The sequence below is a fragment of the Hylaeus volcanicus genome, chromosome 6 (genome assembly GCF_026283585.1).
Source record: "Hylaeus volcanicus isolate JK05 chromosome 6, UHH_iyHylVolc1.0_haploid, whole genome shotgun sequence".
NCBI lineage: Eukaryota > Metazoa > Arthropoda > Insecta > Hymenoptera > Colletidae > Hylaeus > Hylaeus volcanicus.
Window position 1 is genome coordinate 4,873,040 of NC_071981.1, and position 15,444 is coordinate 4,888,483.

Genomic DNA, 15,444 nt, shown 5'->3' on the forward strand with positions numbered 1-15,444 from the left:
GAAATAGCAGTGCGCATGCGCAGAGTACACTCATTTGTTCAACGATTGTTTATCGATTATTTACTAAAAAATCATGAACTTTTGCATACTCAAATTAAACCTTAGGCTTCTGGGAATCTTCCCCTATAACTGGACTGAATCCTTGTACACTATTTAAATAGTTGTAAACAAATTAAGACAAACATAGTTCCAAAGTAGTTTTGTTTACGCCACCTGTCATTGCAATTATCGTTAATTAATCAATATTAGGTGCATAATTCATGTCGTGTTGGCACTCGTGGAAAGTAGTTTGGATCTTTGGGAACATTCAAGGACCGTTTTCGTTACGATTTTACTTGTTATTAACGAGTTGTCAACGAATCGTGACAAGGGTGATCGTTGAGAGTTACTATGGTTCTATGTACTACTATACTACTACTACTACTACTATTACCATCAATGGAAATTCCAATAAATTATTTAGCTATTCTTTAACTAGCTTCTCTAGTTTTCAAGATATTTAAAAGAACATGGTATTCACCCCCAACTTTAAGAGCTGTTTTCACTCCTTTGATATTGACGATTGCCGATAAAAAAAAATACATGTCAAATATTTTTTTGAGAAGTACCTTCCACATAAATTTTCTGAAAATCAACGTGTGATAATTATACATATTATCTTGTAAGTAACGAAACTACTCATTAAAAAATGGTAAAAAACTTTTCGATAGCTTGTGATCCTCATCGAAGTATTATCTGAGCCTTATCTTCACAGGAGGTAGGTCTTTGCACGGATACGAGAGTATCCAAAAGGAGTTTTGCGCCCAATGAATTTTTAAGATACCTGAGAGTACCGAAGAGTAACGAAAAAAATTGGTCTTGCATTCTATGGTCCAATCAGTCAGTCGAGAAGCGGACGTGTAGGCGCAATAGGGGCTCGACACCGTTCTATGAACTTCCGTGACTATCGCTATGTTGTTGACCACAATCATTCTCCACTCAACACCCCGACTGCGTTGAAAAAAGAGCGGCAAAACAGAACGAGGGGGGAAGCTCTCGAGATTTTGAATATTCAGTAGGTACATCCTGGTCGACTTCCACCTGACCTTCTTTCTATCAGAAAAATCGGCACGTTCCGGGTCGTCTTTGAGGCTGCTACTCCTCAAGCATCGTTCAAACGACTTTTAATTAATTCACACAGGAAGAGGCGGCGAGAGTGGTCAACTTCCCTTGGTCAACTTCTGGGTGGGACGTAAATTAAGTTGATCGCGTGGCGCGTTGGTAAGCTAGAGCATCTGCGCTTCCACGTTCGCTGTTTTACCGATTACGTGACTCGGTCGAGTATTTATCACTCGAGGAAACTCGGATGTGAGACACTTTGCATCGTCGGTCGGTTAAACAGACCTATCGATCTTTCTAGATCCGAACGGTAACTCCTACGATCAACTCCTGACTCACTGTCGGTATCTAGAGATATAAGGGGGCGTATCAGGAGCGGCATCTCGAGTTTAAATTGAAATTAGTCTAAGAACTTTCAGATCTTGAAATTCGGATGTAACATTGGTCCAAAGCTGTTTAACGAAAAATCCTAGGGCGGTTGTCGGTACAGACTGGGAAGAACCTGCTTTCGTATCGCAATTGTTCAGCTGAACGTTTAAAAAATAAATAGGACTCACCAGGATAGTTGCAGTTATGCTCGTCGGTTCCATCTTGACATTCCTCGATGTAGTTACAACGTTGGGATTCCAAGATGCATCTGGAAACGTCGCAGGCGAATTCTCCAGCGTTGCAGCCTGTAAAAAACGATATTATCGTCTTTGTATGAATTAAACGCGCAAGGTAATTAATCAGCATGCTACGTTTATTTCTGTACAAAAAATCACGAGGACGGTATCATGAAAATGATCACGAGGAGATAAATAAGAAATGGAACCCTATTGAATGATGAACATGCAATCTATATACATATTTACAATCGACGATTGCCTAAAGACGTCCGATTCAATGCAAACGCAAAGACCCTATACCTGGATGAGGACAGCCAACTTCGTCACCTCCGTCGTCGCAGTCTGGCATGCCGTCACATTGTTGTACAGAACAAATGTAACGACTTCCATCGTGACAGCGCACCGTATCGTCGGCACGACACTTGTTCGACGGTGATCTCAACGTACTATCATCGTAATCATTGCCGGTACCTTCTGTGCTTGCTGTCTCTTCTGTGGGCGATTCATCGTACGGAGCGAATGTCGGGTATTTGGTCTCCTGCTCGGGTGCTATCGGGAGGTAGTTAACGAGTGGAGCGTAAATTATGAACAGAAAGGGAAGAAAAAGAAAATAATAAACAAGTATGTGCGCGAAAAAGCAAATTATCATACGTATTGTACATAGAAATCAGAGTCGGTAAAGTAAATAAAGTATCGCGAACATCTCTCTCTCAGCTTTTACAACGTAAACTCCTCGCTGTCGGGTACTACCAATTTTTGTCTGCGGAAATGTCACCTATAAGGTATGAAAGCGACATGCAATGCAGAGCTAATTACATGGCACGTGTATTACACAGTGAACTAAGAGGAATCAGAGTTAGGTGTATTTATACGAGAGTAAAGCGATAGCTGGGACTTACCTGTTGTTACCACAGGACAGTTATCCTCGTCAGAGCCGTCCGTGCACTGGGAAATCCCGTCACACCTGGATTCTAATGGCACACATGCGCCATTTCTACAGATCAATTCGGTAGACGCGTCGCACTCTTGTTCATCTTCTTCTGCTCCAGCTGATTCGTTGTGTTGTTCGTGTGGTATGTGTGGGTGGGTGATATCATCGTGTCAAGGAGATAGGAAATGGAACATAGAGGGAGAAACAAAAAGTGAGGTGTAAGAAGAAATAGTAAAAAAGAAACTAGTGCAATTTAAAAGGTACTTAAGAGATTGCTCAAGGGAGAACACCAAGTTGGAAATTTTGAACAGATGTTTTTGTATTTGAAAAGTTTCTATTTGTACGTAAAATGTTTTGCTACAAATATTCCCAACTTGGCGTAAAATCCTGAATCTCGATGAATGTGCTCGGTTCCAAATTAAAGGATAAACGAAGAAAACATTCTTTGATACCTGACGATTAAATAATACTTAATTAACACGAATCTAAAATAACATTCCACGTGCGGAAACATCTAGAAACTCTAACTCTTACTGAAATTGAATTGACCCAAACGACCGACTCCACGCACGTCAAAATAAACATGGAAAAATGTTTATCCATCCATGTTTTCGTTGCAGATCGTTCGAGTAAAAGTTCCCGCGTTGGAAATCAAAGTATGGAAATCCCCAGCGCGGAATCGATCATTTTCGGGTCGTCAAACTTTGAGACGAGTTACCTTGGAATACTCTGAATGTAAATTCCTTCTGATTGACGTTGATGTTGCCCAAAGAATGATACTGCAGCTGTTTCTCGAGGATGTTCTTCACCTCCAGCTCATCCGTGAACGAAGAGCCAATGTCCACAGTAACTAATGACGTGAACACGTCGCTTGACGTCGGTCTGCGGATCAAACAAATTTTGGTTATTTTGAAACTAATGATAATTTTGTATCATGCGATATATCGGTATACGATATACTCACGATATCTTCACGACATTGGCGTGATGTCTCTCACTGGGAATGTTACGGTTGTACAAATCTTCTAGGGCCTCCGTAAGATTGCCACTCAGTTCCTTGTATTGTTGACTATTTCTGTCCGCGTACTCGGCTACGTACGGTTCACCGACTGTCAAGGTTATCCTGTAATATCCTGCAGAGATCATGGCTGAATTAGTAAAAATCATTTCCGACAGATTCGATGGGATGTTAACTTTGAGTTTTGAATTTAAAACAATCGAGACACTTACTTCCTCCTTCTTTTCCAGGCTCGGGTTGACGTCCATAAGTGGCACTACCTTCGACCTCTCCAGAGCCAGCCAAGTCCTCGTCGTCGGTGTTCCCAAACTTTGGTGGTTCTCTCCTAGCCTCGGCGACGTTTCCAATTTCATTGTCACGCTGAGCAGAGTACAAAATTATCACTGTTCGTAGACAGAGCATTTAACGTGGAGTTTTTGACCTCTAACCTCGTCAGTTTCTTCGGTTTTCTCTCCGCTGTCGCGAGCCAACCTCTCGAAGTTGGACAACTTTTTGACGCTGGATGCACGAGGTTTTTCGTTGTTGTCGGCCTCGACTGGCGCCGCATTTTCATTCTCGTACTCCGTAATCTCCTCGTTTTGGTCTTGAACGAAATATAAATAAATTGTCGATTAAAGAAACAACGCTTTTCCTCTCTTAATGGTAGGAAAAGGTAGATATAACATAGTAGGAAAAGCTGTACCTATCAGCGCCTCGGTGGTGGTGGTCGGAATTCTTGTTGTCGATGTTTTAGGGACGAAGAAGTCAAAGAAACCCCTTTTTATTCTATGAAGTATGGACTCCTGGACTCCGTGCGACACGATGAGAGGGGATTCATCGAAAGATTGCTTGCCCTCCTGGTCAAAGACCAAGTCGTCATTCTGAAAGCAATAGGTAGCTCGTTAGTATAATTATTTGAAAAAATCAACGTCAATAATGTTCGATTGCAAGGCCCGATGCGATCAAATTCAGGAATGTTCAGGGCCTTTGTATCGTTTCGTCTACACGCCGGATACAAATGGCGAGTATGCGCGGTATCTGTGTGTGGTGTATCGCCGAGTACCATCATGCGCTGCTCATAAAGAACCAATTCTCACCTAAATACGCGATATAAATTCAGGATCGCCGGGCCATTCTCGCGGGTTGGCCGTGATTCCGAAGCTGGTCAGGATTCAAACGTCCTTGGCCAATGACGTTCCTCCTTTCAGGATCGGAATGGAGAAGGAACGTCCACGGCAAACTCTCGGAGATAAAGTATCGTTACCGGCAAGGAAATGGCTGACGAGGTTATGCAACAGAGCATCGATATTATGGTACCGCGATGGGAATAACAAACTCGGTATTTCCTAGCGTGTACGTGACCCTCCTCGCGAATAAAGAGATCCCGAACGAATATAAAGCGACTTCTTCGGCTCGTTATGTCTCACTGTCCTAGTTTGATGACGGATCGAGAGAATCGCTTCGAGAATGAAGCCCCTTTCATCTCTTCGGCGAAAACCGAATCTTAAAATCTGGCCAAGTCAACGATAGATGGATTACCAGACCAAGGTAAAAGTGTTTCGGCGCCGAAGATCCTCGACGAGTCAAATTACAAGGACTCGAAAAATCGAAGGTAGAAATATCGAGCAAAGTTGAGCGAGGCGTCGTCCGATCGAGGAGGAGGCGGCTCGACGTTTGACGCAAGTTTGTCCCAGGGAAGCTCCGAAGTTCCGAGGACGAATTTCTTCCCAGCCACTTAACCTCCTCCGACACGTATTTCCCATGCATTTTAAGGATTTCGGACCACAGGGCCGATGTTTTGTCGAAGTATGAGCACGTAGTTGTCGTGAAAGGATCATAGAGTGGACTTAGCGGTGAAATCCCGTGTAAAACTTGCCTGGAATAACAAAGTTTTGTCTCGAAGCTCGTTCGTGGCTCCCACCACGAGCTGAATCTTCCCTTTTCTTTCCGTACAGCGTTACCGTGGCATCGTCCGTGATTTATGCCCTCGAAACGAACCGCGCTGACCACCTTATTCGCGTCTCCAAAGATTCTTTTGACGTTTCTCAAAATCCAAATTAAACTATCGATCCATGCTTCTTTATATGGAAAATTGTCCATTTTAACCCTCTCGCGCTGTAAAACTTCCTCCCTAAATGATCTATACGCGTCCCTGAAGTAGAACACAATGTTGGAAGAGACTGAAATAATTAGAATTAATAGAGTGAGCGATGGGGCGCCTATTTCTGAAAATCTTGGGAGACGGAAAGCTCGAAAGTCGAGTGAAAAAGGGGTCGATTAACCGTGGGAGGAGGGGCAGGTAAATGGGGTCGTTAAACTCCGTGCAAAAATGAGTCCAGACCGATGACTCACCGTCGGAACTGGTCCTGAAAAATAAGTCCAGCGTCTGTGCCGTCTCCGCGTCGTTAAACCGTGCAGTTTGCGCGCACGTGTTGGTTGCATAACGAGCAAGCCGCATATTTAAAGGCAACGAAACTTGCAAAGTCGCTTTCTACGCTTTTGGGACTCTTAATCCTGGGACTTAGCTTCTTCCAGAACGAGAATGAAGCAGAGTTTATCGGTTGGTCTACGTTGGGTCTGACTAGATTTCTGGTAGCATCATTCTACTACAAATTTAACTATTTCGCGATTACCATATTCCGAAATTGATCGTTTCAAGTGAGTTGACGAAAGACGTAGAGTGATTGTGACACATGTATCCTTTGGGAGCAAAGTATAAGGCACGTCATCGACTACTCGAACCATCCAGGTAACAGAGACACGTCTCCGTTCGCCACGGTTCTTCAAGCCCCGAAGCGAGCCCCCAAAGGTCAAGAATCCGGCACGTCTGCTCGAGAAGTGCCGAGGAAGAAATCCTGCAATTTGAGGGACTTCTAAGGGGCTTCGTCTTAACGAAAATATACGTCCAACGAGCTCGTGTGACAGCCTCGAGAAAGAAAGAAGATGGCGGTAGCTGTAGGAAGAGAAGAAGAGAACCGCCGCCACTGGCCGATCGTCCTTTGTCTTAAGCCGTGGTATATTAATGTGAAGAACATGCTACGCCGAAATAGGCTGTGAAAGGAGGGTAGGATGGCAGCTAGGCGTGGAAAAGAGGGCCGTTGCCGAGTAGAATACTAAAAAGGGGCACACACGTTCGCCAAATCTACCGTCGACGGTGGCCGCGAAGGGGGCGCTAGCTTAGTCTTCTTCGACCGCGCCTTTACATTTTAACTGCCTCTCACGAAGGAACGACTTCTTCGTTCTCCTTCGACTTTTGCGAACCATTGCGAACGAAAGAGCTCCTCCGAAATTTAGACTCGAAACTGCCTGGAAACTGTGCAATGAATTCAGAGTTGAATTGTTTCTCGAGCGATGCTTTACTTTCTCGTTGTGTTGAAAATTGGCCGAACGATATCGTATAGGACACAGAGAATCCGATGCATCACGTGCTGATTCCCAGGCCTCGGGACGACTAAGACCAAACGATAAGATCTTGAAGCGGATCATCTTATATGAACCTTCATATCCCCTGGTGATGGGGGTGGGGGCATCGGGCAAATACCATGGACAACGCTCTCAGAAGGGTGAAATTGCGGAAATCATGGTGGTTCGACTTCCCGACAGAAATGTTCCGACCCCCCAGGCTGCCACCTGCCAGTCAGACGTCACGTGTCGGAGGAGAGACGGGGGTGCAGATTTTCAGTAGAGAAAAAAAAAATAGCAGACTGCTTCCGTTTGAACTTTCCATCGCCCTGTCGAACGAAGATTTCAACTGACCACTTTTTTCGGCTGACACGTTATAGCGCAAGCGTTTGAATATGCTAGGCAACTCGGCAGACGAGCAGAAGATTTTAACTTGACCGGGGTGCGCCAATAACTGAAAATTTGTACCTCGATTCGAGAGTAACAGGATCATTCTCTATTCGTTCTTGTATGGTGCTAAATACGCATCAGGGGGAGAGGGTGATCCTAATCAAATTTGATCTTGTAGCTACAACCAAAATTTATATACCAGTCTATCTTCTAAAACCACGTTATAAAACGCGAGTAAGTGTGCCGATATGAATGGTTAACGAATTAGGTGAAAATCGGTGGGTTTATCGCTCGTGTTAAGTATTTGGAAAAAGTTGGAGCACCCATGCTCGGAGCAGGAGTCGATCAATGGATTGATCAGGGGCTTGGAAGAGCTACTGCAGCGGCACCGATTTGTTTTTACTGCAAACAAGCAGAGACGCGGACGCGGACACGCCGCCTAAATACGTCGGTTAACCGCGCTTGATCCACACTTTCTTTCCCCATCCTCTTATACACCCTGCGGCTAGGTTCGCTACCCCATTCTGCACACTCTATCTTCCTCCATTGGGATGAACCGTGAAACCCGAGGCGACGAGTAGCGGACTCAACAAATTATCAAACTCGCTTACCCACTTAGGGTCCCCATGTTGTTCATCACTGTCATTTGACTTTTGTCTACACAAACGTGCGATGGTTCGACACAAACGAGAAGAATAAGCGTAGGTTTCTGCGAGCAAATTAAAACACTGAATGCACCAATCAAAATCGTGATGCATCGAATACAAACACGTCCCCAATGTACGATTCTATAGTGTTTCTTTAAGGTTTAGCATAACTTTCAGTGAAAATAATATTGCTGGACCGTGAAAGGCGATTCGTGTCCACCGAGGCCTCTGTAAACGTTGAAAAATGGATTCCAAGCCACTCGACTGTCTGCAAACAGTTCCTCGGTCTTCGACAAGAAGCATCCATCGTCCAAAGATAACGTTTCCCAGCGTTTAATTTATTTAACGTTCAATCGATCACATTTTTTTTATTATACTATTTGTACAGAGTAAGGAGCGAGTTCCTTCGGAACTTGTATCCTTAATTTATATTTGGAATATATAGACTACGCGATATAAAAGCTGATTGACTGGCCAGGATGCAATGAATCAATAGAAAGGAGGCTATGTTTGTTTGGCAAAAGCTAACAATCGGTCCAGAGCTGTTGGTCAGCGGACGAAAATATATCGGCCGTCTATGAAAGTTTGAAAAGTCAAAGGAGTCGTTGATCCAGTTCTAATTTTAATCGTTAAATAACGATGCGCGTGACTTGACATTCGTAAAAACGACATAGAAATAAATACGTCATTTGGAAGTAATTAAATGAAAATATATCGTTGTTACGGGCCACATCTTCGACGCGAGTACCTAGGCTGAACGAAAAAGTGCAGGTCAAGGGAGACAGATAGGCGGAGTGGTGCACAAAGAGGAATTCGACAGTCGCAAAGCATTCAAGACTAAGCAACCAGCGGTCTGAGCAATGGAGCAAATAGGTATGAAAAAAGAACGAGTACAGAGTAGGAGGGCATGGGTGTGCGACAAGTACTCTCGACAACCCTCTTCTTCCACCTAGTCCGCTTCTGTTCTCGCTTTCCCCTGCGCGAACAGGGAGGGAGAGGGCTCGCAGAGCAGCTTACCGCGAAACTGCCCTAATAGTCCATTGTCTAACGTTTCAGCGACAAATCTTTCGCATCTATACACCTACGCGACTCGCGAGAATATTTTTTCAGAATTACAGTAATGTCTTTGTTCCCGTCACTCGCTCGAGATCGAGTATCGCTGGTTTATCGCTGAACCTGGGAGCCATTTTGTTTCATGGGACGATTATATATATTTATTTTATTATTTACAAATTTTACGGATGCATCACGGGTTCGATGCAAACGGATGGATCACGTACACGTTTCTTCCATTATGTAACTGTGCACTTTTCATGGTACAAAAACTAGTCTTCGAGACTATCAGACTATTAGCAGAGAACGGTGTTCTTTGGTCGACCTTCGAGGAAATGATCACTGAACGATTCGATAGATTCGATATATTCGGTATAGTGCTCCCTCGCGGGATGTATTTCTGGATAATGACTCACTGCGTTTCTCTGCCACGTGCTTTCTCCGCCATTGAGTCACGAACAAGAAATGATATTCTGGACACGCTGCTGTACCGTGTGCCCGAAAATCATGGCTGCTCTCAACTGGTTATAAAGTGGAACGAAAAGACTCGCCGAGCAATTCAGAAACATTGAGAAATTATGAATACAGAAAATAATCGACCGGATAAAAATAGTAAAAGTACTATTGGAGCACACTGTAGCTACTCTGTATTGCAAACATAAATACAGAACTATAAATATACAGTATCAGAAACTAATTACTAGTTGGATAGTTCATGGAAACTGATCTCGGATAATTGGCAATCCTACGGAGTTCTGTAATACGTATCTATCGGACTAATCAAGGAGAGCCACTACTTGATAAAAAAAAAAAAAGAAAAAAAAAGAAAACGGTCAAGTTTGTAATTCGTTAGTTACTTTGAATTCAGAAATAATCTTGATGAATGATACAGTGAGACCTTGAAAGAACCGATGACTCACTCGAGTAAAAAAAAAGACGTCGCGAAAGTGTGTCGGGTGCACGCCAGACCTCGAGAAACAGAAAAAGAAAATGATCGCTCCCCTTTTGGCGAGAAGGCACAACGTCGCGACGCAGCACAATTAACGTCAATTGTGGACTGGCATGGCAGGAGACGTCGACGATAGGGAGAGGCATGGGATCTCTTCCGCGACTAAACGAACGCGCTCGTTCATCGCAAGACGAGTTTACAACTGCACCAAAGCAGCAGACACCCTTTTCCCTTCAACAAAATGCGTTTACATGATAGTAAATCGTTTTCACACGCCTCTTCTTTGTCCATTTCTTTTGCTTACGTGTCTGCGATGTTTGCAAGGGAACCCTGCTACATCGAACGCGAGACAATCGTTTTGGCGACTGGTGGATTGTTTAGGGGATGAAGTCGAGGGAGAATGCATTTCATTTAACCAAATGTTTATCGTTTCTACAACTCTTTTCTATCGTTCTATAGGCTGAACCTGGTGACTATGACAATGTATCTATGAATTTGATCGGAAGTCCAGAAATGAATCTCGACGTTCGTATGCATGTAGTTTACGGACTTCCATCGGCGATAGCTACCGATGCTCCCAAACGAACCCAATATCCTAAAGTTATCAGGTTTCCAATTAAGCGGTAATTATGCTAACATTTTCAGCTGCACACTTCCGACCGCTACTGATCATCATTACGGCGCTCGTCAGCGTTTGATTACAGGGGAAATGTACGCCTGCGAATCCACCACGTCAAGAAATCCACCGCGGATATTAATGGAACACCAGCTCCGAATGCATCAGCCCTTCCCTCGCGAGTTGGTCAGCCATATTAAGGAGCTTTCCGCCCTTGAAATTGCAATTAACGACGTACGCAAAATTGCATTAGTATTTTTGATCTGGAGATGCTTCGAATTAACCGTAACCCTATCTTGTATTAGCCTAGACTTAACTAGATCTAATCAGATCTAACACGATGAAAGAAAAAAGCATTTATTTCCGAATGAATTAACGTAGAAAAGTAAAGAAAGGGTGACGCAACGGTTATGGGGACACGATCGTAGGTTTAAACCGGTCGACTTTCTTTCCTAATCGTGGACACAGTTCTCAAAGTCAAGAACGAAAGGCAATCGGGCGACCATCTACGACCACGGTTCGTTACGTCCGATTCTATTATTTGTCCCATGTGTGCTCGAGCTACCTGATCGAAGGGCAAGTAAAAACGAGCATGTAGACAATTTGGAGCTTAGGGTGGAACGCGTGGCACGTGATCTCGTGGAGATTTTAATGCCTCGAAAGGAAATATTTACTTACGTTTGTATACACAAGTCCCGCGACTCCATCCTAGAGTCTAACCACGTAAAAAGAGTATCGTTCAATAAAGTACAGCGTAACATTACTTTTTCATAAAATATTTGATCTTTTTTCATGAACAAGGAATCTCCAGGCGATATCGTATGATTTGGAAAAGATCCAAGTAACTCTTCAGAGGAAGTAAATCGTTCAGATTGTTAGTCATAACACACGGTATCAGTATTTTTATTTCGCGTAATATCTTGTCTAACACGGACGCAGATAAGTTTCCCACTCGGTGTGCATTAAAACTGGGTTACACTTGGCCAACTGGCGAATGGCAGGAAGGAAACGGCACGCGTGTTACCAGAGATTAGACTCGTCGAAAACGAGCAGTCCTATGCTTCGCAATGACCACGAACTTGAATCCTCTCGACGGATATCGACGCGCAGTTGTACGTTCGTTTGCTTTTATATCAAAATTACGCAAAATTATATCGCACCTTTCAACAGTTGTAACTGTTAAAAAAAACTTTTCATTTCCTCTCAATTATACCGCTATGGTTTTTAGCTCCTCGTAAGTGCTCTGAAAAGCCTCCAAAGAAATATATTCCTTTCAACGGATGAGACAAGGAAAAACAAAAGTCCTTCCGTCGAGTTAGTCACGTTTTTGGGCAACGCAGATTTCTACCATAAATGGCCAGATTATGCAGCCAGTGATTATGAAATATGCGCACGTGTATATATATTCCCCGGTGACGCTTTCTCTACAGCAAGCAAATCGGTATCACTTCAAGGCGAGGATGTTTTTACAATCGGATGTTTCCGAAGACCAGAGAGTGGATATGAGATCTATCTATAGCGATGTCGTACAAATTTTCTGACAACTCTGGCGTACAAATATTTAAGCGGTACTCGAGATTAGGCGAGCTACCGAATCGTATTCGTCATGAAATTTATTTCAAGGTGAAGCGTAATGAGTCATTTCAGGCTCCTGGAGTCTCTGAGCGACTCTCGAGTGTCGTTTAGGCTTCTGAAATTTAATAGCAAGTCAACTAGTTGCCATTGACATTTGTTCCATCTGGTTCTATTAAACGATAAATAAATAAATTGAGACTTTTAGGAGTAGAAGTTACTGGACCGATTCTTAGTTTGAAAAATGCTGAACGAAGAACGTCCCGATACGAGCTTTTACGTAATTGGTTATGGAAGAGCTCTGTATAAAACACCATGAAAAGACGAGCGAAGAGTGCAACGTACAAGCGGTTAATCGAATTTTGCATGGTACCGAGCCGCGGAATACCGAGCACAAGCGAGTTGGACGTTTCTGGAGAACCATCAAATCAACGGGGTCCCTGAAACACGAAGAAACTTCCTACTTCGTGAACCGTTCAAATCTATAATTGACCGATGACGTTTAGCTCTCGCGATGCTATAGGTACATCGAGCCGGGAAAGTATTCGAAACGCTCCGGTACAGTAACGCAAGACAATCCCAGAATTCGACGAAACGAAGAAAACGACGAATCTCCGTCGACTCCTTCTGTCTCCATCAATCATAGCACGAAAGAACAGTAGTAAAACTGACATAGAATTAATCGAGACATGTTCGATTAGCGAATAACGACCCACTTAGGCTTATCAAACACAATATAGTTTCTCTGGGGACAGATAAAAGCAACAACAAATGGCCAATCCCACGTTGGCTCTATCATCCTGCAGGTCCACCGAGAAACAGACAAGCATAACGCCGATTATCTTTCTGGGAACCAAATACCAATTAACAATCAATTACCCTATTTGTCGACGCGGTTATCGATGACGCATAATATATTACACTGGAAGCGAGATGTCACGTTCCCGTTTCATCTACATATAACGAGAAACGTCGTGGTAATCGCCTAAATCGAAACGATGCTGACTAATTGGTCGAGTGAGTTCACTCCCTGAACTGGAGCACTCGATTCGTTGCATATATTACTCCAACTATAAGTAAATGCGTATTTATAGCGAGTTACTCTCTCTCTCTGTCCGTGGCTGTCTACTCGAACAACGCAAGTTTTTCGGCGGAAACGTGACGAGACTGCTGGAAATAGCTAAACCACAAGCCGTGGAACTTCTGCTACAATTTTTCTGCTGAAATTTCTCGAAATAAAATATATTTTCGTTAAAACATCCGATACGTCAATACCAGGTCGATGTAAAATCTATTCAAATATTCACAGAAACTAGTCAACGATTCTGAAACTTTTGACCGATAGCGTATGCGCCCTAAACGATCCATCGATACTTGAAATCGGCGCGTCAAACCAAACGCGAGAATCTCGTTCGCTCGTTTCACATTTCTCCGGCAGCGTTTTCCGTTCGTTTCAAGCTTTCAATTCGGTTCGAACCTTCCCTAGGGATACTCTGGGAAACCCTCGAGGAATACCAGGTCGACGATTCGCCATTCTTTAAGGTGGAGAGGAGGGAACGATCCACGCACCCGCGAGTTTCGAGCGAAAAAGAGAAGTGAAAAGAAAATTACAGCGGTAGCAGGGTAACAAAGGGGTAGAAATTTGATTCATCCCGCTCGACCTGGCCGCACAAAAGCCCAGACACACGGACGCAAACACCACCGGCACCGCGGACGTCGCGCGGTAATCGTCGTTAACACCTGCAATTAACTTTGACGTGGGAGGTATGTGGGACACGCGACCTAAATACCGCGACTGGAGAAAAGAAGAAGGAAACTCGTTTTCTTCTTTCCGCGCCACTCGCGGATTTTCGCTGTCGACAAAAGAAGTTCAGCGCGCCACCGCCTCCCATGTCAGAGCTTTTCAATTACATGTCCCGAATACGTCCGTATAGTCTTTATTTGACCTGGGGAACCTGGTGCCGAAGCTCGGCCACTTTCCATCTTCCATCCGTGTACAGTCCGATAACTGTACGTACTTGTTGTAGCCCCTGACAGAGACAGTGCATCGATACGGGCTGGTGGCAAGTTTAACGGGTTATTCGCTGCACTGTTATTCCGAGCCCCCTCGATTATGAAAATTAATGCCAGGTCCTCTAACATAACTTAAATACAGCTATCGCCACGTGCCTTTCGTCTACCTGACATTTATGTGTTCCCTGCTACCTGCCACCTGCTATTAGGATGCACCTCCTCGACTACCTGCTGGTTAATGGTCCTCGAGCCTAATTTCCCCATTATCCCTTCACCCGAGTCCGTCTAAGGATCACCCTAGCCCTGAATACACGTGTCCAAGCTCTTAGAATCTCTTGTACAGCTAGTAGATCCAGATCTAAACGCCCTCTTTCAGTACTCCCACCTTCACCCTTCCCAGACCAGTATTCTCTCAATCGAAACTTTCTCAATTATGCGATAAGACGACACAAGGCGTTCCCTGTTTGCCTCCTGCTCCTCGAATCGACTATTCCCAGAAGGTGGTGTAACGTTGTTCCTGATTGAAAGTTGCAAGACTCGCTGGCAAGCGGACAGGGTGGATCCCCGGTTCATCGTTTCCCCGAATCGCACGCATCGTTTGCTCGAACGCTTCGGTTAAAGTCTCGGACGGCAGCAGACGTCATTATGCGACAAGAAAACAGAGACGGAAACTGAAGGGGGCATGTCTGCGTTTGAAATTTATTCAACGGGGAACACCCTGGCTGGTGGAAACTTTGCACGCTTCGCTCGGTCGTTGCACGTGCAGTCTTTTTGAAAAAGCGCATTCCCGATACTCGACGGGTTGCGGGTGTTCGCATCAGAAGCATTCAGAGGTGCGTGCGCTCATTAACGCGCGATGGGAACTGGTCTAATGTGTTAGGTTGCGTTATCTGAGCGATGCCCTCGAAAAGCGTCGCGCGCCGCTTTGAACGCGTGACAATAACGCCTCGCTAATCGTTTTTAAAATTATACGCGAGACCTGAGGTCGCGGGCAAAGCGGCGCGGCGACGAGACAGTAGCGGAGACGACGCGTGATCTAAGCACCATTTTTAGCCCCAACTTTACAATATAGAAATTTTACTATCGCTTTCTGCATCGGAATCTTATCACAGAATGTTGTCGAATTTTCGCGTAACTGCACGTTCATCACGCAAAATAGTAATTTCTT

The 15,444-nt window shown here is 44.3% G+C and overlaps 1 protein-coding gene across 3 annotated transcripts in view; it reads right to left on the bottom strand.

Annotated features, from left to right (window-relative positions):
• Positions 1-15,444, bottom strand: part of LOC128878573 (basement membrane-specific heparan sulfate proteoglycan core protein-like) — a 94,792-nt gene that overhangs the window by 66,615 nt on the left and 12,733 nt on the right. For all 3 annotated transcript variants that reach the window (XM_054126860.1, XM_054126861.1, XM_054126862.1), the window contains exons 2-9: positions 4,338-4,515; positions 4,084-4,238; positions 3,868-4,015; positions 3,602-3,770; positions 3,356-3,519; positions 2,606-2,755; positions 2,007-2,255; positions 1,656-1,772 (exon numbers count right to left, since the gene is read on the bottom strand). In XM_054126860.1, coding sequence (XP_053982835.1) covers positions 1,656-1,772; positions 2,007-2,255; positions 2,606-2,755; positions 3,356-3,519; positions 3,602-3,770; positions 3,868-4,015; positions 4,084-4,238; positions 4,338-4,515 — 1,330 coding nt within the window. The remainder of the gene's footprint in view (positions 1-1,655; positions 1,773-2,006; positions 2,256-2,605; positions 2,756-3,355; positions 3,520-3,601; positions 3,771-3,867; positions 4,016-4,083; positions 4,239-4,337; positions 4,516-15,444) is intronic.